Source organism: Orcinus orca, chromosome 12, assembly GCF_937001465.1.
Source record: "Orcinus orca chromosome 12, mOrcOrc1.1, whole genome shotgun sequence".
Classification (NCBI taxonomy): domain Eukaryota; kingdom Metazoa; phylum Chordata; class Mammalia; order Artiodactyla; family Delphinidae; genus Orcinus; species Orcinus orca.
In genome coordinates, this window is record NC_064570.1 from 68,499,154 (window position 1) to 68,525,109 (window position 25,956).

Here is a 25,956-nt window from a genome sequence, read left to right on the forward strand (position 1 = left end):
CTAACCCCTCACCCCATTTCCAAAACTCTTATCCGATCTCTGTCCCTATAGTTTTGCCTTTTCCAGAATGATACAGATGGAATCATATCGTGTATAGCCTTCGATGCCTGACTTCCTTACTTAGCATGATGATTTTTGAGATTCACTCCTGTGTTGCAGGTACCAGTAGTTTGTTTCTTTTGTTTTTTAAATTTATTTTATTTATTTATTTTTCGCTGTGTTGGGTCCTCATTGCTGCACGTGGGCTTTCTCTAGTTGTGGCGAGCCGGGGCTGCTCTTCGTTGCGGTGTGTGGCTTCTTACTGTGGTGGCTTCTCTTGCTGTGGAGCACGGGCTCTAGGCACATGGGCTTCAGTAGTTGCATCATGCAGGCTCAGTAGTTGTAGCTCATGAGCTCTAGATCACAGGCTCAGTAGTTGTGGCGCACGGGCTTAGTTGTTCTGCAGCATGTGGGATCTACCTGGACCAGGGATCGAACCGTGTCCCCTGCACTGGCAGGTGGATTCTCAACCACTGCGCCACCAGGGAAGCCCAGTTTGTTTCCTTTTATTGCTGAATAGCATTCCTATGTATGGAGGTATCATACTTTGAAGAACAATTGAATTATTGATATTTTTAGCTTTTGGCTATTATGCTTAAAGGTATTATAAACTTTCACCTGCAGGTCTTTGCATGGACATAAGTTTTAACTTCTCTTGGATAAATACCTCCGAGAGAGATGGCTGGATCGCAACATAAATATATATTTAATGTTACAAGAAACCAACAAACTGTTTTCTAAAGTGATAATACCATTGGTATTCCCACTAATAATGAATAAGGGTTCCAGTGGATGTTTTGGGTGCCTCCTCTCCCTCCCCGCTTCCCCTCATTCCCACCCCCTATCATGTTGTTATGCTGTTAGCAGTCCTATGGAGAGGCCCGTGTGATAACTATCCTGTCTGAACAAAAGGTAGTGAGGAACCGAGGCTTGGCAGCAACCAAGTGAGTGAGTTTGGAAATGGGTTCTCTGCCCTAATTGAGCTTTGAGATGACTGCTGCCCCATCTGAGAGCTTGGCTGCAATCTCAGGAGAGATCTCAATTCAGATCCACCCAACTAAGATGTTTGCAGATTTCTGACCCTCAGAAACTCTGTGAGGTAAGAAATGTTTGTTGTTTCAAGCTGCAAAGTTTGGGGTAATTGGTTACACAGATAATTAGTGCACTGAACCAAGACACTGGCGTGAAGGTCAGGGGAGAGGTCAGTTCTGGAACAGAGATTTCAAGTGAAACTATGAGAGAGGATGAGTTTTGAATGCTTTGTGCCAAGACCAGAGCTTCCAACCCTATTTCTGGGACCCCATCCAGAATGTCTCTATCTCAAAGGATATAGATAATTTTCAAAACAAAAAAAATTAACTAAAAAAAAATACAGTATTTGGGGGGTAGGGAGAGGGGGCCACATACTCAATAACGATTGTGTTGTCTCAGTTCTCTGAACTTTAGACATCACCCTCTGTGCTGGTTTCCGCCATCTCTACCGTCATGCAATATTTTATGGTGGTCTATTCATCTGGCAATTTTCAGGTATATACAAATTCTTTATATCCCACTCTTCCTCTTCTTTCTCTTTCTCCTTTTTTCCCCTGAAACCCAGCTTTAATATTTTACAGAGTGATGCAAGTTAAAACAACTCGCTATGGAATCTGCTCAGGCATAGAGAGAAATGAACTGGGGGGAGCCTGGACACCCTATTCCCCTTTGGCCCCCGAATCCCAGACAGCACATTTTTCCTGGAGGTGTGAGTATAGGAAATAGGTGGGTGTGGGGAAGGGCTGGTGGGTAGTGGCTGGTTCATGCTGCCTCTCCAGGCTGGAGAGTTAGGATCGGTGGCGAGGGGCAGTCTCCCACCATCTGCACAGCGACTGGGACTCAATCGGCCCAGGTGAGGCTTAGGCAGTATTTAGACGCTGAGCTGAGACAGAATCCTTCCACCCTCCAGTTCAGCTAGAGCTCGGGGGTGGGGAATGGCTGGGTATGTGGTGAGAGGGCGTCAGGATAATGTTTGTGACAAGGTCTCCCTCTTGCCCCTTAAACATACTTGCCGTTGAACCGCAGCCAAGATTTTGGACCAGGACAGCCGGCACTGCTGGCTTCTCCTTCTTGAAGGATTCCTGGGGCTCCTCTGAGCCACACTGAAAGCATCGTGCAAATGAAATCCTTTTTCCTTAATAAAAGCGGCTGTGATTCCCTCCCACCAATTTCTTCACTGTCTCTAAAGCTGCACATGGCCATTATATACAGACACAGAGGGAAAATACAGTTTTCTGAATGTAGCACCCTACCTCTCACAGCAAAATAGCCAAGCCCTTTAGGATAGAGATGCTTTAGGCAAACCCATATCACATCTAATGTCTCCTAAGACTTCTGCAAAATTAGGGTCGAAGTCGCTTGGGCTTCATTGTTCTCTCTCCCACTGCACTATAAATCTAAACAAACCACGCTGTCAATCCAATTGCTTCTTGTTTGATTTTGCACAAAACCCATTTCTCCTTTCATTGATAGCCCATAACTGAAAGCTTTCTGAGATGGATGTGGGAGGAGACACGTGCAAAACAAAAGGAAATGGGAAAACGTTAAACAAATTACTTTTCCCCTGTGAGATGTTCCTCCTTTTCTCTGCAGCGTTATTTGCCTTCTCTGTTGACATTTCAGACTAGAGGAAGATTATGCATAATTGGAGCAGCAGTTTCTTTATCTCTAACCCTCTGAGGGTTCCAGGGACAGAGGTTGTTAGCCTGGGAAACAGGATGTTTGCATTACTGATTAGGCCACGCTGCTTTGACCGAAATAGTAGAGAATATTCTTGGTGGATTTGCCTGTGTCAAGTCGGCCTGCTTCTTGTCCATCACTTCTGGGGTGAGTTAGCTGCCGCCGCGTGTGTCAGACATCACGTCTCAGGTTGTTCTTTCAAGCTGTCAGTCATCTTACCTGCTGCTGCTGATTAAAAACCTTATCTCAACCGAGAAACTGCTGCCTGCATTTGTGTCTGTGACCACGGGATAGTTGTTCGGTGCTTTGGGCTATCTTTATCTCAGATTCCTGGTGCTGGGGGTTCCAGCTGTTTGTGGGAAGTAGAGGCTCACAGAGCTGAACAAATGACTTTACCATTTTCAATTTAGTTGTGCTGCAGGGGCAGCTGAAGATGACACCACACCATATTGCTTCCTTAACTACATTGCTGGCTTACTAAACAATGCTGCACAGTCATGGTTTGTAAGCTTTGGTATGTAAAATGCAAATTTCTCAGCTCAGCTGACAGTGGTTTTGATCCAGTAGGTCCCAGATGGGACCCAAGAATCTGTCTTTAAACAAACAGCCTGATAAATCTGATTTAGATGGAACACGGGACAGACTACAAGAAACAGAGCTACACAACATTAAAGAGTCGAGTGGAGGTTAGGAAATCCGAGTTCCGTTTTAGTAATCTCATGACGAGTCAAAAAGAATGTTGAGGGAAAATCCCAATACTTCTATTTATAGTGACCAGAGTGTTAGCAATTTAAGGATATGATTTATGTCTAATTTCTCTCTCTTTTTTGATGTTAACTAAATTCACTGTGGTAATCATTTTTTAAAAATTGAAGTATGGTTGCTTTACAGTATTGTGCAGAAACAGACTCAGAGACAGAAAACAAACCTATGGTTCCCACAGGGGAAAGCGGCGGGGGGAGGGATAAATTTGGAGTTTGGGATTAACAGATACAAACTACTATATAAAAAATAGATAAACCACAAGGATGTACTGTATAACACAGGAAACTATATTCAATATCTTGTAATAACCTACAATGAAAAAGAATATGAAAAAGAATATATATATATATATATATATAAAACTGAATCACTTTGCTGTACACCTGAAACTAACACAGCATTGTAAATCAACTATACCTCAATAATTTCTCTTTGGTGATGCACTTTGATTGATACACTTGATAGACACTAAATAATTAAATCTAATACTTAATGATCTTAACAAATTTAAAACATTTATTATCATTTGTTGAACATTTTTTTATTAATATGAATCATAATAGAGAACCCAAAACTAGACCACAAAATATTTAGGAATTTAGGAGCATTTCAGATTAGTCGAGACAAAAAGGATTGATTAGTCCCTACCTGGTATTATAACTGGCTTGTCGTTTAGATTTAAAAAGAGGCTGGATTTCTACTTCACTCATCAACCCCAGATAAATTACAGATGAATTAAAGATCTAAATTGAAAATAAATAAAGCTGTATACACCCTAGAATAAAATACAAATACTTCTTTTTAGTATCATTGGCATGACATAAAACCAACAAGTCAAAAAGTTAAAGATAGATATATTTGACTACCTAAGAATTATTGTATGGTAAAAAATATAAAAGAGTCAAAAGTTAAGCTTAAAATTAAAGATAAAATTAACAACTTGAGAAATATTTTTGAAGAGGCAGTTATGGACAAATAATCCATAAATGACCTATAATTTATGAAGTGATGTCCAACTTTGCTCAGAATTATATAAATGCAAATGAAAATAAGATACTCTATTTCACCTGTTTCACAAAAATTAACTTATTTCATGACATCAGTTTTGGGGGGTGTGGAGAAGAGGGCTTGAACAATCTCTATACAAGTTTAAAATATTCATAATCTGATCCAGCAATTCTACTTCTAAAAGCGTATCCTAGAAGTATAATTGTACACGTAACCAGAACAAGGATGATAATTAGAGCACTGTTTGTAATAGTAGGAAAAACCTGGATATAATCCAAATAATCATTAATAGAGGGCTGGTTAAGTAATTAATGATTCATAATACTCTGTACTTTTTTTTTCTTTTTTTTTGCATTTGATGAGATTCATTCTGGTTTGTCCAACAGATCACATAATCAAGTTTTTTTTTTTTAATGTTAATCAAGAAATTCCACTTTCATCAGCAAAAGGCGGGCTATGCTGTCAAATACAGCCAAGATTGTAAGCATACAAATGGCATTAAGTCTACTGGATCTTAAATTATTCACCAGTATCCACAAGAAAAAGGCAAACCTTTGCCCTCCTGAAAAGGTATATCACTTTTTAGGAAACTGGTAGCGCTTCTGAAAGCCTCAGCATGCTAATAGCCCTTGCAAGTGTACTTTACACTATCTGTGCTGACTCAGCTAGGAGCCAACAGGCTGGATGTCGGCAGGTAAAACACATCCCCGCAGACTTGTTACTGTTCATGATGTCATTTGGAAATCTCAAATCGCAACCCCAATGGCTCCTTCTGTTCCATTCATGCATTATACGTACACATATGAAGAGTTTTCCTACCAGTAGCATTTAAAATAAGCATAGCACAGGGATATCAGCTCGGTACTTTGTGACCGCTTGGAGGGGTGGGATAGAGAGGGTGGGAGGGAGGGAGACGCAAGAGGGAAGAGATATGGGAACATATGTATATGTATAACCGATTCACTTTGTTATAAAGCAGAAACTAACACACCATTGTAAAGCAATTATACCCCAATAAAGATGTTAAAAAAATAATAAAATAAGCACACTTAATAACTGCAAAGTCACATGTAACATAGAATATTCAAATGTTTAGTTTTTAACTGGGTGTGACAAAGCTAAGACAGCCTACCATTCCAATAAAAAAGGCGGGGAGTGGGAGGGACAGGTTTAACACACCATTAATTTATGCTACTGAGTTTTTCTAGTGAAAGACAGCAAAGCCAATACAAAATTTAAGGACAGAGGAAAAGTCAGATTTCAGCCTCTGGCACCTCTCTAAAGGCAAACCTTGTGCTTCCGTGCCCTGCCATCCGGAAAGCTTACCTCCTTCCCAGCCAGACACCTTCTAGCTGAGAATACAACAGTCATTAAGAATCTCTGTCCCTGACAAGCCCACACCTGGAACATGCATCATGCCTACCTGGCAATACAGGGGCCATGAAAAGCAAGAAAAAAGCATGCCTTGCGAGAGAGACTGTTGAAAAGGAGGCCCCTGCCCCAGTCTCCCAAAAAAGTACTGACCACATTAACTACATCCAAGGAACCAGAGGGAAATAACTGAGGATCGCAGAGAATCTGCTCGAGCTCATAGTAAGAAGCATGCAACCTTCCTCAAATCACATGCGCTTCACTCAAACTTTTTCCCTCACACAGGTCTTCTCTGCTAATAGGACTGGTCTTCAGCATCTCTCTGAGTTCCTCTCTCTTATCTGAGTTGCTCAAGCTAGTTTTAGTCTTTCCCAACAGGATCCAGTTGGAAAATATAAAGCCTTTGGAATGCAGCCGCACAGGAAATAAGGCATATACAGAAACAGGAGATTTAGGAGAAGCCCTCCTGGTGTAGATTTAGAGACAAAAGCGCCAGACTGCCACCAGCAGCAGGATGCCCAGCAGAGCTGTTTTCCCTGATATACTCGTCCCATCACTTTTGTTACACAGGTTCTCCTGGCAGCAGCGGTACTGAAGCTCCTTCTCCCCTAAGCCTTTTGCAATGGCTTCCAAACTGCAGCGGTCAAACATCCAACACTGTAGTAAGTTTTTGGTGGCATGGCTTTAACGATGAAACAAGTATCTTGATTATGTGAACAACTGACGACTGTAGTGCAGCCATTAGCTGGGTTAATACTGCTGTAGCACTCCAGGCTGTGACCTACATGGCAGAGGACAGCCAGGATGAACAGGAGCCCAAGCGGGACGAACCCTCCTTTGCTTCCCATCGTGACCAGCTACAGATTCTTATGGCTCCTGTCATCCGCTTCAGTGTGGCTACTCCTGCTACTGTACTATGTTAAAAGTATGGCTAGATCTGCATAATATATGGATATGGAAAAAACCACCAAGATACACTGTTAGATTTAAAAAGAAAAAGGAAGGTAGGACACTAAACAATGTGTATATTATGTTTCTGTTTGTATATAGCAAAACCCCAGAAAATGTGTTTATATACACAGATAATTTCTGGAAACATTAAGAAATTGTTAAAAATGGATACCTTTGAGAATGGGAGTGAGGATTTTGGGGTAGGAGGAAGACTTACTTTTCATTGGAAATACTCTTGTATTGCTTCAAAACTTAAAATCACGTAGTATATCTTTGGAATTATATTTGGAATTTGGAATTATATGAAGCAAAAGCTACTTGAAAAAGCAAGCGTTTTACATACCTCAGCTGTTCTGATTACAGCACAATGTTTGTGATAATCATACTTTGCTATCAGAAACGTCAAATTATGTTTTATAAAACAAATCAACTAATCATATGAAACATTTACAAAGGTGGTTATGTTGAAAAAGAATTCAGTATGTAAATGACAAAACGTCATTAGGAAAAATCCATGCATTTAGCATAGCTGGTATGTACTTCACTGTGTCGTACCGCTATGCAAAGGTGTTCCTGACACCTCCTCTGTACCACGACATGCTTTCAGGACTTTGCCTAGTAAAGGTGGCTATTGGCCTTGTCATCCTGAAACCGTGTAACTCCGACTGGGACTTGAACCCACACACTGGGACTTGAACCCATGTTCTTTTAACTGAGATCACACACCTGGTCTCAGGACTTAATGAAGCTCAGGTTCTTGATGTCTCATCGCAGAAAGAATTCAGTGAGAGACAAAGTGATAGGTAAGAAGTGGATTTATTTAGAGAGAAACACACTCCACAAACAGAGTGTGGGCCATCTCAGAAGGCAAGAGCAGCCCCAGGGTATGGGGTTGCCAGTTTTTATAGGGCTGGGTAATTTCACAGGCTACTAAGTGGGAGGAGTATTCCAACTATTTTGGGGAAGGGGTGGGGATTTCGAGGAATTGGGTCACCACCCACTCTTTGACCTTATGGTCAGACTTGGAACTGTCATGGCTCCTGTGGGTGTGTCATTTAGCTTGCTGATGTGTTACAATGAACATATACTGAGGCTCAAGGTCTAGTGGAAGTCGACTCATCCGTCTGCCATCTTGCACCTACTTGGTTCTAATCAGTTTATGTTGTGTCCTCAAACTAAGTCATTCTTTTTTATTTTTTTTTTTTTGCGGTATGCGGGCCTCTCACTGTTGTGGCCTCTCCCACTGCGGAGCACAGGCTCCAGACGCGCAGGCTCAGTGGCCATGGCTCACGGGCCTAGCCGCTCCGCGGCATGTGGGATCTTCCCAGACCAGGGCACGAACCCGTGTCCCCTGCATCGGCAGGCAGACTCTCAACCACTGCGCCACCAGGGAAGCCCTAGGTCATTCTTTTAAGGGTGGTGCCCCGCCCCCTTCCCTCCTGTTTCAATCGTGTAAGCAGGTAAGTTATGGAGTCCCCAGAGAAAGAGAACCAGGAATGGCTTTCTTGACATAAGAGAAGCCATTTTGGCCTAAGCCGTTGTGTGATCTCAGGTGGGCAGGGTCAGGATGTTTCCCTGTGAGCTGAACAAAGGCACTTTAGTTTAACATTCAGGCAGAGTGGCAGCGTTCCCCAAGGCATGCCATTATGTATGCTTATAGCTATAGACAGTATCCTTTTGGTGATTATAGTAACAAAAGCAACGGAAAACAAAGGTTGAAGTAAAAGAAACAGATCCAACATGGGGTCAGATTTTTGTTCTTCTCCGTTACAAAAGGTCAAAAGGAGAGAGGAGACGCCAGTCCACTGTCCTACCAACCTCCTAGAACCCTTCTTGCTGAAATCAGTCTTGAGCCATGCGTGTGCCATCAGGAAGGACCTTGAGTCAGAGTGATTGGCCAGAGACAACCTGGAACTAACCCCATCACCATAAAACCTGAGTCTGCGAGCCACATGGCAGAGCAGTTCTCATGGGCTCCCTTACCCTGCTGCTCTCTGCCTGGGTGCCCCTTCCCAGGAAAGTCTCTTGCTTGTCAGCATGTGTGTCTCCTGGGACAATTCATTTTTGAGTGTTAGACAAGTGCTCACTCTTGGGCCCTGGAAGGGGTCCCTCTTCCTTCAACGAATGGAGTCTTGAACTATTTTAGGATCACAACCCTAAAAGCAGGATAGACGCAGCCACAGCCATAGCCTGAAGTGCTTGGTGGGTTTTAGGAAGACAATGTACTGGGAATCTTGGAGCTAAGCGTTCCTCAGCTGGCAAGCCATAACATATGTAATTTCTGTTTAGGAAGAAACTGAGTTTTACAAAAGTGAAACGAGGGGGGGAAAGGCACAAATATTGAGAACCAATCAGTCCTTCTCAGCATTGCCTCATGCCTTCTCCATGCATCCTTATTAAAGCCAGATGCACATTTAATTTTAGAAAAGTCTAAATAGGTGTGTGTTTTATTTTTCTGTTTTCTACTGGAGTAATGTTGTAAGCTTAGAAATGCTCTATATCTAGCATCTGAAATTTACAGCTCTTCTGTTTTAAGTAAACATCAGGTACTTAGCTAATTAAATGTAATGCTTGTAGGATCCTGTTTATAGGAAAGTGTCAACTTTCAGGATGTTGTGTATAAGTCTTGATAAAATTATGTAGAAAATAACAGCCTACTCTTGTTTCATAGGCTGACCTTGCAGTCAACACCACCTGGAAATGGCTCAAAACAAAAAATGATGGAAGGGCTGAAACGAGATAAGATCAAATTGATGTCATGGTAATTACACAAAGTACCATTCAATCATTGGATGGAATTTACTGTTGATCCCTGGACTTAGATGCAGGTGGGAACATGCAGTTTTTATTACTCTGCTGGTATATAAGACAGGTGAGGACTTTATTAAGAGCAGTTACTGAGAAATCACAAGACGAAGCTAAAATCCCTCTTCAGATCCACAGTCAACTGCCCTGACCACATCCTGCAAAAAATCCAGAGGAAGGTAATATGAATGAAATAATTTGGGGGATTTTAATTAAGGAGTAAAATATTTGAGAATACAAGGGAGCTGGTTGTGCATAAACCTTAGTAAGAAGACAGGCATTTACACATTCTCTTTTCAGCACTCATGATTGAATTGGGAGGAAGTCTGCAAAATTGTGGTCTGTGATCACAGGCTAAGATGTTATCTAACTGAAGCCAGAAACCAACTGTCTCCTGCTGTGATGTGTGAGTGCCTGTCAGTAACTAAAAAGTTTTCTCAAGAAATATTGGATGTCATTTGAAAGGCATTCTTTGGAGTGGCTTCCAGGGGTCAGGAAGAGGAGGGAGGAGACATGTAAGTTGCTGATATTGTTTTGTCATCAGTTTTTAAATGACACATAACTACATCTTCAAACTGGTCAATGGTAAAGCAGCTCACCTGTTCAGCGGAATGAACATAGCTTCTGATATTTTTTGAATAGACCCTCTTGGGTAGACTTGAATTGTAACACTGAAATGTCTTGAACAACATTGTTTCCTTTTTCTTCTTTCATAGAATGCCACAAAAATAAGAGTCGGTAGTATTTCTCACTATTACTGATGGACCTTGCAATTCTACATCACTTGGCTAAGTCTAATTGGTTTGTTCCACAGAGAGTTTCTAGAAATGTTTGCTAACTTTAGTTATATTTGCGTCAGTGCTGCTTGGAATGGCAGCTGGTTAGGAAATTAGGACTAGAAAATAAAAGTGCTCCTTTGTCCCTCCTTATTAATGTTGAGGATACAAGATTTGGGTACATGGAAGAATTATGAACTCACACTACATGGGTCCTCAGGAATACTGAAGCTCCATTTCACTTTCATGGTAACTATTGTTTCCTAAGCTCTACAATCTTCTCCTCAATCAAAAAAGAAGATGTTTTATATTAGAACAGAGGAATATTCTTAAGTTTCTGGAGATATCTTTTAAATAATTACTTAACATCAACTCAATTATTCAAAATATTGGTCATCCAAATTGATTGTAATACTTTGCTATAGTTTTGAATTATTTTTAAATGATAAGAATAACCACCATTTATGAAAAGTTTATGTGTCTTCATTTCCTTTCTTTAACTTTGGTTTTGGTTTCTTTTCTTTTTTTTTTTTTTGCAGTAACAGAGTCGTTGAAATTTTGAGTCATATTTCTCACCATTTCTTGCTGAAAAAGGTAGCATGTGAAGTGTTAGAAAAGCAATTTATTATATTCCAGAACAGCTTCTCAGTTTCCTTGTACATTTCTCAAATTTACATGAAAACTCAAAGTAAGAGCTAGGAAACAGAAATAGTAAAATTAGAACGTAATATGTGCATTTTGTTCAAAAGTAGATCAAGATAATCAGCTTTCACAAAGAGAAAATGTACAGGAATCAGCTGATATTTCCATTGAGAACAGCATGACCTATAGCACCATACTTCCATTTTTATAGATTGTGAATCCCAGAGTAGTTTGCTATCAACTTATGATCCTTGCAAATTCTGGTTTTGGTGTGTAACATTTCAGCATTCCCCTCATAATGTTGCACAAAATAATCCAGTAATTTCTTGATTCATCAGACTCAGAGATGACATTATAGAAATGCTCTAGCATCCGCTGTGCACTGGGGTAGGAGGAGGAGAGAGAGAAGAGGGCGCTTAGGCCAGAGCGGGAGCAGAATCAAGGGCAATATTATGAATTGAATTTGAAAAGACAACAGTAACATCATGATCCATGCTTAAATCAACGCCCTGAAGAGAATGGATTAACTGTGTGTTTCTAGGCTATAAAGGTAGTATAGGTGAAAGGGTACTATCTTAGGATCAGACCACTTTCCAGTTGACTTTGGCAAATCCTTTTACCTCTCTCAAGTGTAGTTTTCTAGTCTACGAGATAGGTGACATAGTAGTGCTTTCCCCAAAGAAGTGTAAAGAGAATCAAACAAGGGAAATGGATATGAAAGCCAATGCTTGGCCCCCGCCAGTCACTCCCCGCCAATCAGACACTAGTCCTCATGCCTTGGTCAGGTGTAAAGTGCCTCTTTATATGAATGAAATGTCTTTCTTAAGGCTGTTCTGAAGAAGGTGAAGTCAGATAAATATGCAAAATAAAAAATTACACGAGCAAGTTATATTTGAGCTGGTATAACATAATATTACTCTAAAAAAAAAAAGATGTCAGCATTCTATTTAGGGATATACCGCCTGAAAAAAAAACATTTAAGAAGTTCATTGTGAAATATAAAGTTTTGAAGGCAGTGTAGTAAAATGCGGTTCAGAGCTTGGAGTTGTAAAGAGACATTCTAAAATCTTAGGTCTGGGCTTCCCTGGTGGTGCAGTGGTTGAGAGTTCGCCTGCCGATGCAGGGGACACGGGTTCGTGCCCCGGTCCGGGAGGATCCCATATGCCGCGGAGTGGCTGGGCCCGTGAGCCATGGCCGCTGAGCCTGCGCGTCCGGAGCCTGTGCTCCGCAATGGGAGACCCCGCAGAAGTGAGAGGCCCACGTACCGAAAAAAGAAAAAAAAAAAAGATAAAATCTTAGGTCTGCCAGTGGTGAATTTTGTGACTTTGTATAGGTTACTTCGCCTCTGGAATTCTTTTATCTGCCAAAATGAGAAGAATACCTCACAGGGTTGTCATGAGTATTGAATATATTTATGTGTTCAAGGTGCTCAAAAGAATACCTAGCACACACAAGTGCTCAATTAATGGTTGGTATTCTTTTTAATGTAGAAGTTATTATTACCAAATTCAGTATGGCAGATACTGTGGGCAATGCTAACTCGGAATTTTTTTTCACACTTTGTTAGATTTTCCCTAATAGATTAACTGAATCTGTGTTATATAAATCACACCCCACAGAGGAAAAGTACCGGAAGAAAGTGGAGAGACAAGACCGGCGTCCCATATCTCAAACCCTGGAGGAGAAATTTTTGTTATAAGAGACAGTGGTTGTTCCAGTTATCTATTACTGTGCATCAAAGTACTGAAAAGCTTAGTGGGTAAAACAAGAAGTTATAATTATCTCTCAAGGCCCTGCAGGTGGATTGGGCTCAACTGGGCCATTCTTAACTTGGATTTCTCATGCATTTGTGATCAGATATTGGCTGGGGCTGGAGTCATCTGAAGGCTCGACTGGGCTGGTCATCCAAATGGCTTCTTCACTCATTATTTCTTGGCCTCTTTCTCTTGCTCTGTGTGGCATCTCGTTCTCCAGGGCTGGTCCACGTGGCTTATAGCCGCCTTATTGTGTGGTGGTCTCAGACTAGTAGCACTTCTTACACAGCAACTGGCTTCTAAGACACAGGAAGCAGAAACTGCCAGGTCAGTGCAGGGCTACTCCCACGACTGGCCCAGTGTTGTATTGGTGCAAGGGACACTCTCATGACTGCCTTATTCTATTGGTGTAAGTAGTCATAGGGCCCGCCTAGGTCAACGGGATACAAAGACAGACACACCACTTTTCCATATGGAAGTGGCAAGGTCATACTGCAGAGTGAATGTAGGCTGAGAATATTTTTGTGGCCATCTTTGGTAAGTACACCTGCCATAGCAGAGAAAACAGGGGCAATAAACAATAAGGGGCTTCTCTTTGCAGTTCTGCTCTGTTTTTTTTTTTTTTAACTATTATTTATTTTTATTTTTATTTTTGGCTGCACCGCGCAGCACGTGGGATCTTAGTTCCCCAACCAGGGATCGAACCCGTGGGCCCTGCAGTGGAAACGTGGAGTCCCAACCACTGGACCTCTAGGGAATTCCCTGCTTTGTTTTTATCACAGAAAAAAATGCTTATAATGTGAGGTGCTGGGGTTGAGAAATCTACAAACCCAGCCTGTCCATTCTATTATTGAGAGACTTTAAGGTAAATTAAATGTTTCTTTAATCTAGTGCTTTTAAATGGAAATGATACTTGGTGTGTCAAAAGATTGCACGAAACAGCTCAAATAAAAAACAAAATGTAATGCACAAATTTTTAAAGTTACAAGAATGATTCTTATATTGCTATAATAATGCTCTGTATAAAACTTTTCTGGCCTTTGGCTGTTTTACTTTTCTGAGTGATAAGTTGACACTACTTAATGTTTTGTTCCTGATAGCATTTATTACTGCAATAATGTTAATTTTAAAAATTGGGTATTTTTAAACTACAAATATTTGAAGTTCTCATTTAAAACAATATTTTATGGTACATAGAGTTTGTCCTATCAAAATTTCTTGTTGATTTAGTTTGCAGACAATTAAAAAAATGCTGATGTGCTAAAAAACCAGAAGGGTAATGGAAGAACTAAGATTTTAATTACATAATTATGTTAACATTGTAAAGTGCCTTAAAATAACAATTAAAGCAGAAAGTGTACATCTTATTTTAACCTTAAATTTAGTCAGTTAAGAAGCTTCTCAAAATATGATTGTTACAAGAATCGTCATAAAGGAATTGAAATTTTTATAATCCTATGAGCACTTCAATTTCCTTCTAAATACTGTCTGCTCCTTTTCTTTTTTAAAAATAAATATTTATAGGTCATCTTTTGTTCTGTCTGTTTTTATGGAAAGCCCTGGGTTTTTTTGTTTGTTTGTTTTTTTGCAAAGTATACCTGTACAAGTTGTACTTTATACGTCTTTTGCCTCTAAGACCCCCTTTTTTCCCTCTTTCTCTTCATTTCATCTGGAAAATTAAGTCGGCTCCCTTTTAGAATTTTGCGAAGCCAAAAAATACTGTTAAGTAATTGATAAACAGAAATCCCACCCCAAATACAGCTGCTGAACTGTGTGACATCACTTATTTTCCTCTGGACACTGGGACACTTTGGGGATACACTATTTGCAACCCCTGTGATTAGGCTGGGGAAGTTATGAGGACTGCTGAATATACAAAGCTCCTGTACAAATGTTAAAACAGTAAAACATATATTTACTACCGTCGTGCTTCTCTTCCCCATGAAATACGTGTTCTTTATTCTCATTAGTTTTTCACCTCTCCATTTTCCTGTCCCCAGCCTATCAAATGTTTCAACATCTACGAATGCTTTTACTACAGCATTCATTGCTCTCACTCACAGTCATTTGCCTTTGTATCTGGGTCAGAGAGCAGGAAACTTATTCATATTTGTGTCACCCATACTTGGCACAGTGCCTGGCACGTAGCAGGTACTTATTCAAAGTCTTTAAATCTTTCAAATGTTCAATTTGGACCTTAAATTTTGCACTTTACAATGTTGAACTGTCAAATCATCCAAAACTCATCTTTTCATAAAACAGAGAAAGCATTAATTATCTATATCAAAGAATGAATGAGGGGATTTGAGACAGATCATGGGAGTATTAACCGTTTCTCTCTCAGCCATCCTTCGACGATCAGTGAATGCGATACTGGGTCTCAAGGTCACTCTAGTGCCTAGGAGCAATATTTGAATGTCTACTTCGAAGAACTGAGAACTTGGAGGATTACTGAGCTTGGGGGCTGGAGTATGGGATCACAGAAGACATTCACTGCACGACCTGGGATTCAGAATATGTTACAAGAACAGGGTAAAAACCCACTTGCTCCAACTAGAGGACATGAAGAAAGAAAACTAGTAGCCAAGGCTACTCCAAGTTGAGTTTCCTGATCACTGACCCCAGACTCTTTAAATTCGTCCAGGAGGAGACATCAGTGGTCACTCGGTGGGACGTGGAGGTGATCCTGTTCGGGGACTGGCTCCATGGGAGTTGGTGGGATGAAGGATGAAGGGTGCTGAACGTCCACTTACCCTTGCGATGCTCCACCTTCGTATCTCTCATCCAGGCTGAACTATTGCTATTCGCTGGACCAGGCAAGATGCTAAAACTTACAGGCCTCTCCTCTGTTTAACAAACAATTCTTACATACCTATCTCATGCCAGGCAGTGTGCTGGGGATTAAAGTCTTTGCTTTCAAGGGTCCTTTTCATTAGTGATCCTTCACTGAAGGCTGCCTGCTTTTCTTCTTGGTAGTTTGGGGCTGGGCTAGATGGGGCTAATGAAGTGAAACCTTAGGTTAACTCTCTAGAAATCAGTTAGATTTATTCTGTTTTGTTAACAAAGAATTATGCCTCTACCCTAGCCAGTCATCTCAAAAATGTGCTATGAGTCAGTTGGGCTTCCTGGTGTGGAGAGTATGGGTGAGTCACCCCACCTACCAACACCATTAGAAAAATCGAAAACCTTACTCTTTGGCAGTGGGGGAGCAATGGCAGCATCTTTGCAGGTGAATGAAGACCAGGATGTCACATTGTACCAAACACTTGTCTTCTTGGAACAATCTTATATATATATATATATATATATATATATGTATATGTATATGTACATATATGTATATTTGTGTACATACATGCATGTACACATATATACATACATCCATATATGTGTGTGTATGTATATTTAATTTGCCTTGAAACCTTTCAGTAATAGGATTGACAGGCTGGGATGATAGATTTCTCAGTCCTGGCACCTTACCTTATAAACACTTTTTTTCTGTGATAAAAACAGAACAGAGGAGCTGCAAAGAGAAGCCCCCTTATTGTTCATTGTCCCGAAGTTTTCACTGCTATGGCAGGTGTACTTTTCAAAATGGGCCAGAAAAAAAATCTCAGTCTAAATTCATTCTGCAGTATGACTTTGCCACTCCCACATCAAAATGTAGTGTCTATCTTTGTACCCTGTTTGATAGATGGGGTTGGTGTGTATGTATATGGTACTTGGTGTGTCAAGATATGTAGAGAGAGATATATATAGATATATACTGATGTCCATATGTGTGTGTGTATGGTACACTGCTATTTACCTATTATATAAATCATTTAATACATGAATTATATATTAATGTATATAATCACAATAAATAATACGCAAACATATTAAATAATAGTAAGTTTAACATTGTAAATCAACTATACTTCTATGAAAAATAAAAAAAAATAATAGTAAATCATGGCAATAATATTCTTTAATACTTTTAAGAATGCTATCTTTTCCTTACAGAGTCTTATTATATTAAGAACATAAATTTGCCCACATACCTAGTTTGATATAAAGTAACAGATACCCAGTTGAAACACTGAAGCTCTTATATATGCTTTCTATTAATGTTTTCTTTTGAATTCTTATGACTTTTATATCTTAGCATAAAATGGCTCTTACCTGTGGCATATTTAACACTTAGACATTTATGTATTAGCCAGCTATAAATTCTATAGCTAAGTGAGAATATATCATCTCTAATGAATTTATTATCTGAAAATATTTTATTTTATTAAACACTTATTCTAAGTTGTCATTCAAGAGTTATCTTGTTTCTCAGTATGAATGACAGCTCTACATAAGCAACTTTTGATTGATACTGTTACTGTTCTAAAGTCCCGATGCAACACAACTGCATCTACTCTGTGCAAGACCTTGTGCTAGGATGGGGGTGGGTTAGAGGGGCACAGTTTCTACCCTTAAGAAGCTTTACATGGATGGAAAGACAAACAGGTATATAACTAGCTAGAGTTCAGGACAGACTGTGGAACTTCATCTAAGAATTATAAGCAAAGTGATGGATAAATGCAGTGGAGAGTTATTTATTCTCTCTTTGGGCTTGGATGAAACCTTCACAATGAAGCTGGTGGCTGGGCAGCTCCTTAAAAAACTCTGAGGTGGATGGCTGAGAACGGGGAGAGAGGCCTTACAGGTCAAGTCGAGAATACACACATTTTCTTGGCCTCATTTTATTCTGATGGGGCAGGTGGCAGGAGGTGAGGGTGTGTTGAGTGGGTGTTGGAGGCGCACTGTAGGGCTGGATATATAGAGTCTGTGATGCCTGCAGTGTTCTCACTCGGAATACCAAGAGGCTGAGATTAGTACATCTGATTTAGATTGAGCATGTTTTGCAAAATAGCATAAATCCCAGCTGAACATAATTATTGTTCCTGCCCTGGGTCTTAATGTTTTTCTTCCATATTCCAAAACAGAAAGGCCTAAGGGTGATTAGGCTGATGAAAACATTTATTAAAATGTTTTCGGAAACACCTAGAATTTGAGGGTTAATCCCTTTCTGCTTGGTTAATCTCATCTCTTTTTAAAATAAAGACAAAGCCGTTTCTGTTATTGAAAGCTAAAGGAATGGTGACTTTGGTTCTGCTTTTTCAATCTTCTCTTCACTTTATCATAAAGCAAATCCTAAAATATGCATCCGTTTCATGCTCTCACTTTCTGCAATCTTGTTATAAATGCTTCTCTCTGAATTAATTCTGATATAATTGTTCACTGCATAATGCTGAATTTTCATAATATATGAGCTGCAATATCAAAGCACAAAAATGATACTAATTTAAAAAGGAAACCAGTTTCAATTCTGAAATTTTCCTTGTGGCTTTGTATATCACTTAAGAAGTGGTTCTCAAATTTCAGCTCTTAGAATCTGTTTATGATCTTAAAGATTATCGAAGAGCTCAAAGAATATTTTTAATGAGTTTATATTTATCAATAGTTACTGATATAGAAATTATGTTGGAAAAAGTTTTAAAATATTTATTCCTTTTTTTTTTTGGCCACATGGCTTGTGGGATCTTATTTCCCTGACCAGGGATTGAACCCAGGCCCTCAGCAGTGAAAGCACCAAGCACTGGACTGCCAGGGAATTCCCAGAAATATTTATTCCTTTAAAAACAACAATTTAAAACCCATCACATGTTAACACAAATACAATATATTTATAAAAAATGACAATTTCCAAAACAAAAAAAGTCAGTGAGAAGAGTGGCATTGTTTTACCTTTTTGCAATTTTTTTTTTTTTTTTTTGGCCACATCCTGAGGCTTGTGGGGATCTTCAGTCCCCCAACCGGGGACTGAACCTGAGGTCATGGCAGTGAAAGCGTCAAGTCCCAACCGCTGGACCACCAGGGAATTCCCTCTTTTCGAAAATTTAAAAAGTACTGGGCTAATAGAACACAGCTACATTCTCAGGTGCTTCTTTATTCAATCTGTTGCAATATCACATGTCATGTAGCCTCTAGAAAATTTCTCTGAACACTCATGAGGGGATGAGAGTGAAAAATCCAAACAGCATCTTAGTATTATTATGAAAATAATTTTGACCTCACAGACCCACTAAAAGTGTTTAGGGTCCCCAGATCCCACTTTGAGAGCCACTGACTTAGGACAATATTTATTCAGTGTTAATTATGGGTGAAGATAAATAAAACCCATAATTACTTGTGTATAAGTATATAAATCAGGTAGAAATAATGACGTACATATGTTTTAGCCTTACCAACACGTAAACAGTCTGTTTTCTGTATTATAAACTGTTGGTTCTACTGTCTGACAAATTATTCTTACAAGATACATGGGTTGATATAAACATCTAGCAAAAACATGGTCTTATCATGTCAGTCTACATGAAAAATAACCACAGGTTTTGAATCACATGGAATTATAAATCTCATTCTGAAATTTTTTTAAAAGAAATTTTGGTTTTGATAAATTATAGATTTAGAGGAAGTTGCGCCCCCGCCCCGCCCCCCACCCCCGGCCCAAAAAATGTACAGGGAAGTCCTGAGTATCCTTTAGCTAGTTCCCTCAATGATAATACCTTCCAAAACTATAGTACAAGGGGAAAACCAGGAAATTGACATTGGTACAACCCACAGAGTTTATTTGGATTTCACTAGTATTGTGTGTATGTGTGTGTTTCTCTGCAATTTCATCCCATGTTAGATTGTGACACTATCACAATCAAGATAAAGAACTGTTCCATCACCACAAGGCTCCCGGTTGTATCTTTGTATAGCCACATTTACTTACTCCCCTCAACTTCCTCCCCACATACTAACTCCTTGAAACTGCTAATGCAGCATCTCTATAATTTTATCAATTCAAGAGCATTATATAAATGGAATCACACAGAATGCAACCTTCACTCAGCAGGATACCCTTGAGATCCATCCAAGTTGCATGTGTATCAATAACATGTTCCTATTTCTTGTTACATAGTATATAATCTGGTATTGGAAGTACCATTGTTTGCAGAGCCAACCATTCCTCTGCTGTTGGGCATTTGGACCATTTCCAGTTTGGGGCTATTATAAATAAAGATGCTATGACCCTTTATATACGTTTTATTTGAACACAGTTTTCATTTCTCTGAGATAAATGCCCAAGTACAACTGCTGGGTTATATGGTAACTACATGTTCAGTTTTATAAGAAACTTCCAAACTATTTTCCAGAGGGCTGTACCATTTTATATTTCCACCAGAAACGTCTGAATTATCCTGTTTCTCTGCATCCATTTGGTGTTATTTTTATGTTAGCTACCTGATAGGTATATAATACCTCATTGTGGTTTTAATTTGCATGTCCCTAATGGTTGATGTAGAATACATTAAATGTGCTTACTTGCCATCTATATATCTTCTCCAGTGCAATGCCCATTTTTCAACTGGATTTTTTAAATTGAGTTTTGAGAGTTCTTTATATATTCCAGATACTAGTCCTCTGTTAGACATATGGCTTGCAAACATTTTCTCTAAGTCCATATCTTGTATTTTCATCCTCTTTGAGGATTAACCCATAATTTGGATGAGGTCTAATTTATCATTTTTTCCTTTTATGCATTTCATTGTCAACTCTAAAAACTATTCACCTAGCCCCTGCCCACCCTTCCCAATTTTTTCCTAAAAATTTTATAGTTTCACATCTTACAGTTAAGTCGATGATCCATTTTGAATTAATTTTCATATAAGGTATGAGATTTACATTAAGGTGTTTGTTTATATGTTTGTTTTGTTCTGTTTTTGTATTTGTTTTGCCTATGGATGTCCAATTGTTATAGCAGCCATTATTGAAAAAGTCGAAATCCTCTGTTAAATTGCTTTGGCATCTTTGTCAAAAGCCAGCTGGGCATATTTTTTGGTTCTCTATTCTGTTCCATTGGTCTGTGTATCCCTCTGCTAATATCATGCTGTTTTATTACTGTAGTTATAGAATAAGACAACAATGGGAAGACTGGTTCCTCCCACTTTGTTTCTAAAATTGTTTTAGCTATTCTAGATCCTAGTCGTAAACTTCTCTGTGTCTACAAAAGCTGTGCTAGGATTTTGATAGGTATTTCATTAAACATAGAAATCAATTTGGAGAGAATTGATGTCTTTACCATGTTGAGTCTTCCAATCTATGTACATGATATGTCTGTTTATTTAGGTCTTTAATTTACTTCATCAGTATTTTGTAATTTTCAGTGCACAAGTCCTGTCCATATTTTGTTAGATTTATACGTAAGTATTTTATTTTCTTTGGAGCGATTATAAATAGTATTGTGTTTTTAATTTGTTTCCACATTATTGTTTTTAGTATATAGAAATGTAGTTGATTTTTATGTGTTGTTTTTGTCATGCAATCTTGCTGAGCTCACTAATTAGTTCCAGAACATTTTTTTGTAGGTTCCCTGTCTTGCTTTTTTTTTTAAATGTAGATGATCATATCATCTATAAATAGGGATAGTTTTACTTCTTCATTTTAAATTTGTGTGCCTTAATTTCTTTTTCTTGCCATATTGTGCTGGCCAGAATGTCCAGCACTATATTGAATAAGAGTGTGAGAGTGGACATCCTTGCCATGTTCCTGATCTGAAGGGGAAAGCACTTGGTTTTTCACCATTAAGTGTGATGTTATCTGTAGGTTTTTGTAAATGCTCTTTATCAAGTTGAGAAAACCCTTTTGGTTCTTGTTTGATGAGAGTTTTTATCATGAAAGAGTACTGGATGCTTTCAAATGCTTTCCTGTGTTGATTGATATAATCATATGATTTTTCTTTATTCTTTTGATACAGTGGATTACAATTAAGTGATTTTCAAATACTGAAACAGCCTTGAATACTGTGAATTATTTTCAGTTGGTTGTGTTGAATAATTCTTCTTATACATTATGGGGTTCAATTTGCTATTATTTTGTTTTGGATTTTTGCATCTAATTTCATGAGATATACCAGTCTCTTGTTTTCTTTTTTTTGTTCTGTATTTGTCTGGTTTTGGTGTCAGGGTAATCCTGGCCTCATAAACTGAGTTGGGAACTGTTCCCTTCTCTTCTATTTTATGAAAGTGACTCTGTAAAATTGGTGTTAATTCTTTAAATGTTCTGAATTGTCTTCTCATTGGTAATTAATTCTCTGTCTCTGTTATCTTTCATGGTTTGAACATAAGCAGTTTAAAAATAGGGATAAAAATCTGTCCCTTTCACATATATACAATGGAATATTACTCAGCCATAAAAAGAAATGAAACTGAGTTATTTGTAGTGAGGTGGATGGACCTAGAGTCTGTCATACAGAGTGAAGTCAGAAAGAGAAAAACAAATAACGTATGTTAACGCATATATATGGAATCTAAAAAAAAACAAATGGTACTGATGAACCTAGTTGCAGGGCAGGAATAAAGATGTAGACATCGAGAATGGACTTGAGGACACGGGGTGGGAGGGGGAAGCTGGGGCAAAGTGAGAGTAGCATTGACATGTATACACTACTGAATGTAAAATAGTTAGCTAGTGGGAAGCAGCAGCATAGCACAGGGAGATCAGCTCGGTGCTTTGCGATGACCTAGAGGGGTGGGATAGGGAAGGTGGGAGGGAGGCTCAAGAGGGAGGGGATATGGAGACATATGTATGCATATGGCTGATTCACTTTGGTGTACGACAGAAACTAACACAGTATTGTGAAGCAATTATACTCCAATAAAGATCTATTAAAAATTTTTTGTCCCTTTTATCTTACATGAGATTTTTCTAGAACATGTAGGGATAAAACCCAGTTCTTAAATGCAGTGAGGTCAATGCCTGGATAAATGGTCAATCACTCAGCTGACCTTGCATAACCTGATCTCATGTACTCAGAATGCTTAGGTAAAGCTGTATCTACAGGTATAAATAAGTCAGGAAGTGGATTTAGGAGAACTTTGATTGATACTACCTGCTGTCTACTCTTGCCACATTGCTGGGGTAGCATTTACTTTGCACACTGATAACTAGCCTTACAGCCCAGCTACCGACAGTGAATAAAAAGCAGGAGAGATATTATCCTTTCTTTCTGTTTTCCCACCTGGGAATGTAGAGATGGGAAGGATGGGCTCAAATGCTTGTATATTTTATATATCATATATAAGCTTATCTATCTATCTATCTGTCTGTCTATGTATCCATCCATCCACCCACGAATATAGATATCCTTAGATATTATCTAGTTGAAATTTCATGTTTCATAAATAAGGACATTAAAGCTTCTTAACAGGATGTTAAGATTTTAAAAAGAGAACTTCTTGTTGTTATCATTATACCTGATTCTACTGGTTGATGTGAGAAGTAGGAAGGGTCAATTCTCTACCTCTTTCCAAAAGAGAAATTGCTTTTTTTAATACATGGCTTTAGAGTGTATTGGGAACTGTAAGCAGAGGGGTCAAGACACTGATGACTATTACTATTACTATTAAAATTACTGGTTGTTGTTATGCCTGTTAAGCCAATTTTATAGTAACTTTTTTCCCATGTCTGTTTTGCAGAAGAGCCATGGATTACTACAGAAAATATGCAGCTGTCATTCTGGCCACATTGTCTGTGTTTCTGCAAATTCTCTATTCCTTTCCTGATGGAGAGTTTACAATGCAGGGTGTGTGACCAAACTTGGGTTTGCAGTAACAAGAAAGCACACATTTCTAGATGTACATCAATAACTCCATTAATTACATTTCTACCTCCTTTTCAAATGTGATAAATCTTTGCTGTTGGATATCTATCTAGGCACTTTTAGACTGTGAACATAAAATTAAACTAGGTTCCAAAAATGTACAGTGAAAATATCTTACATGTCCATTTAAATAGCAGCCTGTACATTTCCATCTGAAATAGATTCCTGATTATTCTTTATCCGAGTTTTACAAGCAGAAAGTGCTCCTTATTCAGTCTAGCTAGTTGACTTTTTTTCTGTTTTTTACATGTCTCCCAGAAGATTTGGGAGGATTTTAACATTGCCTTTGAAGATGAATTTTCAAATCAGTTTCAAATCAGTTAACAAGTGAGAAAACAAAACCATTTTATGCAGTAAATTTGTTTTGCTGTACTTTCTGAAAAATCTCATATAGTAGCTGATATAATTCCATCTGCTATGAAATTGTGAGCTACTATTGGTGATGGTTTTTCTCTAGACAAGTGATAATATTTTAACCCCTGTTCCCAAGTGCAGATGCCTGATCTCATATCAGGCTGTGCCACTCACCATGCTTTCTTAATTCTGACACATGCTTTTCTTTGTCAGTATTTGGAGTTGCTATGGGGCAAAAACAATAGCAGATTCTAAATGGGAAAATATTTTGCCTCTGGGCAAAATCCTTCTTTCGGATGAGCATGGTGTTTTCATCTGTCAAGTTTTGCATTCCCTATAGACATACTATCAGCACTGGAATTGAGAAGTCATACTTAAAGAAAGAGAAACTACTGCTACTGAGATTTCCCATGCATATCTGCAAAAATCGTTTGCCCATGAAAACTGTAGTCGGTACAAATAGATATTGTGTCTGAAGATGAACATACAGCCCAAAAGTATTGGGTTGGCCAAAAAGTTCGTCCGGGTTTTCCATATTACAGAAGAACCCGATGAACTTTTGGGTCAACCCAATATTTATTTATTTAATTAATTTCTTTTGATTTCCAATAGATAAAAAGAATATTTGCTGTCCCATAATGAGGAAAAATGTATAGTTTCTTTTAAAATTATTTTTGGATTATTTTACTCTTTGCCTTTTTTTTTTTTCTTTTTTTCTGGTGATAGGCTGCCCAGAATGCAAGCTAAAGGAAAACAAATACTTCTCCAAGTTGGGTGCCCCAATCTATCAATGCATGGGCTGCTGCTTCTCCAGAGCATACCCCACTCCAGCGAGGTCCAAGAAGACAATGTTGGTCCCAAAGAACATCACCTCAGAAGCCACATGCTGTGTGGCCAAAGCATTTACCAAGGTGAGAACTGAAAGGGCCCCAGAAACTTTCTAACAGTTCAACCAGAGAAATGTCCTCAGAGCACATCCATGGGGTTTAATGCCAGAGGTATCTGATGACCCATGCTTTATTTGTAGAGTGAAGGGCTGCATTTGTCCGCTTTAATCAAAAGAGTCAGCAACCTTGTGGGCACAGGCTGGATTTATTCTGAATGAAGAGAGTAGGGGTAGAGGTGATGAGGGGCAGGTTGGGAGAGAGTACAGAATACTTAGTGCAAACCTAAGCTTTCAGAGTGAAAATATCAGCTGAAAAGGAGAATATGCAAATATAGCAAGCATCTATTTAATTCAGCTGGCTAGAGTCCATTTTATTTAACAGTTTTCAGTTTTGCCCACCTATCTATCTATCTATATCTGTCGTCTTTTCCCCTTCCTCCTTAGGCTACAGTAATGGGAAATGCCAGAGTGGAGAATCACACTGAGTGCCACTGCAGTACTTGTTATTATCACAAATCTTAAAGAGTTTGCAAAGGGCCGTGTTGATGACTGCTGATTTCCTGGAGTGGAACATTAATTTGTTCAGTGTTTATGACTTTGCAAGATAAAACCCTCCTTTTCCTGTCCGTACCATGTTTTACACGCTTTAAGAATATACTGCAGCTTTATTGCCTTTCTCTTTATCCTACAGTATAATCGGCAGTCTTGTTCTTTTCATTTGGAATGAAATACAGCATTTAGCATGACCATAAAAAGCTGGTTCCGCTGGAAATAAAGTCTTTTAAATCATCATTCTACCACTGAATTCTAATTTTTTCTGAAAAGTTTCAAGCCAGTTACTTTTTTTTTTACATCTTTATTGGAGTATAATTGCTTTACAATGGTGTGTTAGTTTCTGCTATATAACAAAGTGAATCAGTTATACATATACATATGTTCCCATATCTCTTCCCTCTTGCGTCTCCCTCCCTCCCACCCTCCCTATCCCACCCCTCTAGGTGGTCACAAAGCACCGAGCTGATCTTCCTGTGCTATGCGGCTGCTTCCCACTAGCTATCTATTTTACGTTTGGTAGTGTATATATGTCCATGCCACTCTCTCACTTTGTCACAGCTTACCCTTCCCCCTCCCCATATCCTCAAGTCCATGCTC

General features: G+C 38.9%; 2 protein-coding genes across 2 annotated transcripts; one reads left to right on the forward strand and one right to left on the reverse strand.

Annotated features, from left to right (window-relative positions):
- Positions 1 to 6,242: 6,242 nt before the first annotated feature.
- On the reverse strand, positions 6,243 to 6,841 carry LOC101270919 (CD59 glycoprotein). Its single transcript, XM_033418577.2, is given in 2 exon segments — positions 6,243 to 6,554; positions 6,557 to 6,841. Coding segments are annotated over 2 exon segments (369 nt in total). The 5' UTR covers positions 6,744 to 6,841; the 3' UTR covers positions 6,243 to 6,372.
- Positions 6,842 to 9,537: 2,696 nt separating this feature from the next.
- CGA (glycoprotein hormones, alpha polypeptide) lies at positions 9,538 to 25,596 on the forward strand. Its single transcript, XM_033418578.2, has 4 exons — positions 9,538 to 9,830; positions 23,380 to 23,486; positions 24,645 to 24,829; positions 25,249 to 25,596. The coding sequence occupies exons 2-4, from the start codon at positions 23,387 to 23,389 to the stop codon at positions 25,324 to 25,326; spliced, it is 363 nt and encodes a 120-aa protein (XP_033274469.1). The 5' UTR covers positions 9,538 to 9,830; positions 23,380 to 23,386; the 3' UTR covers positions 25,327 to 25,596.
- Positions 25,597 to 25,956: the final 360 nt, after the last annotated feature.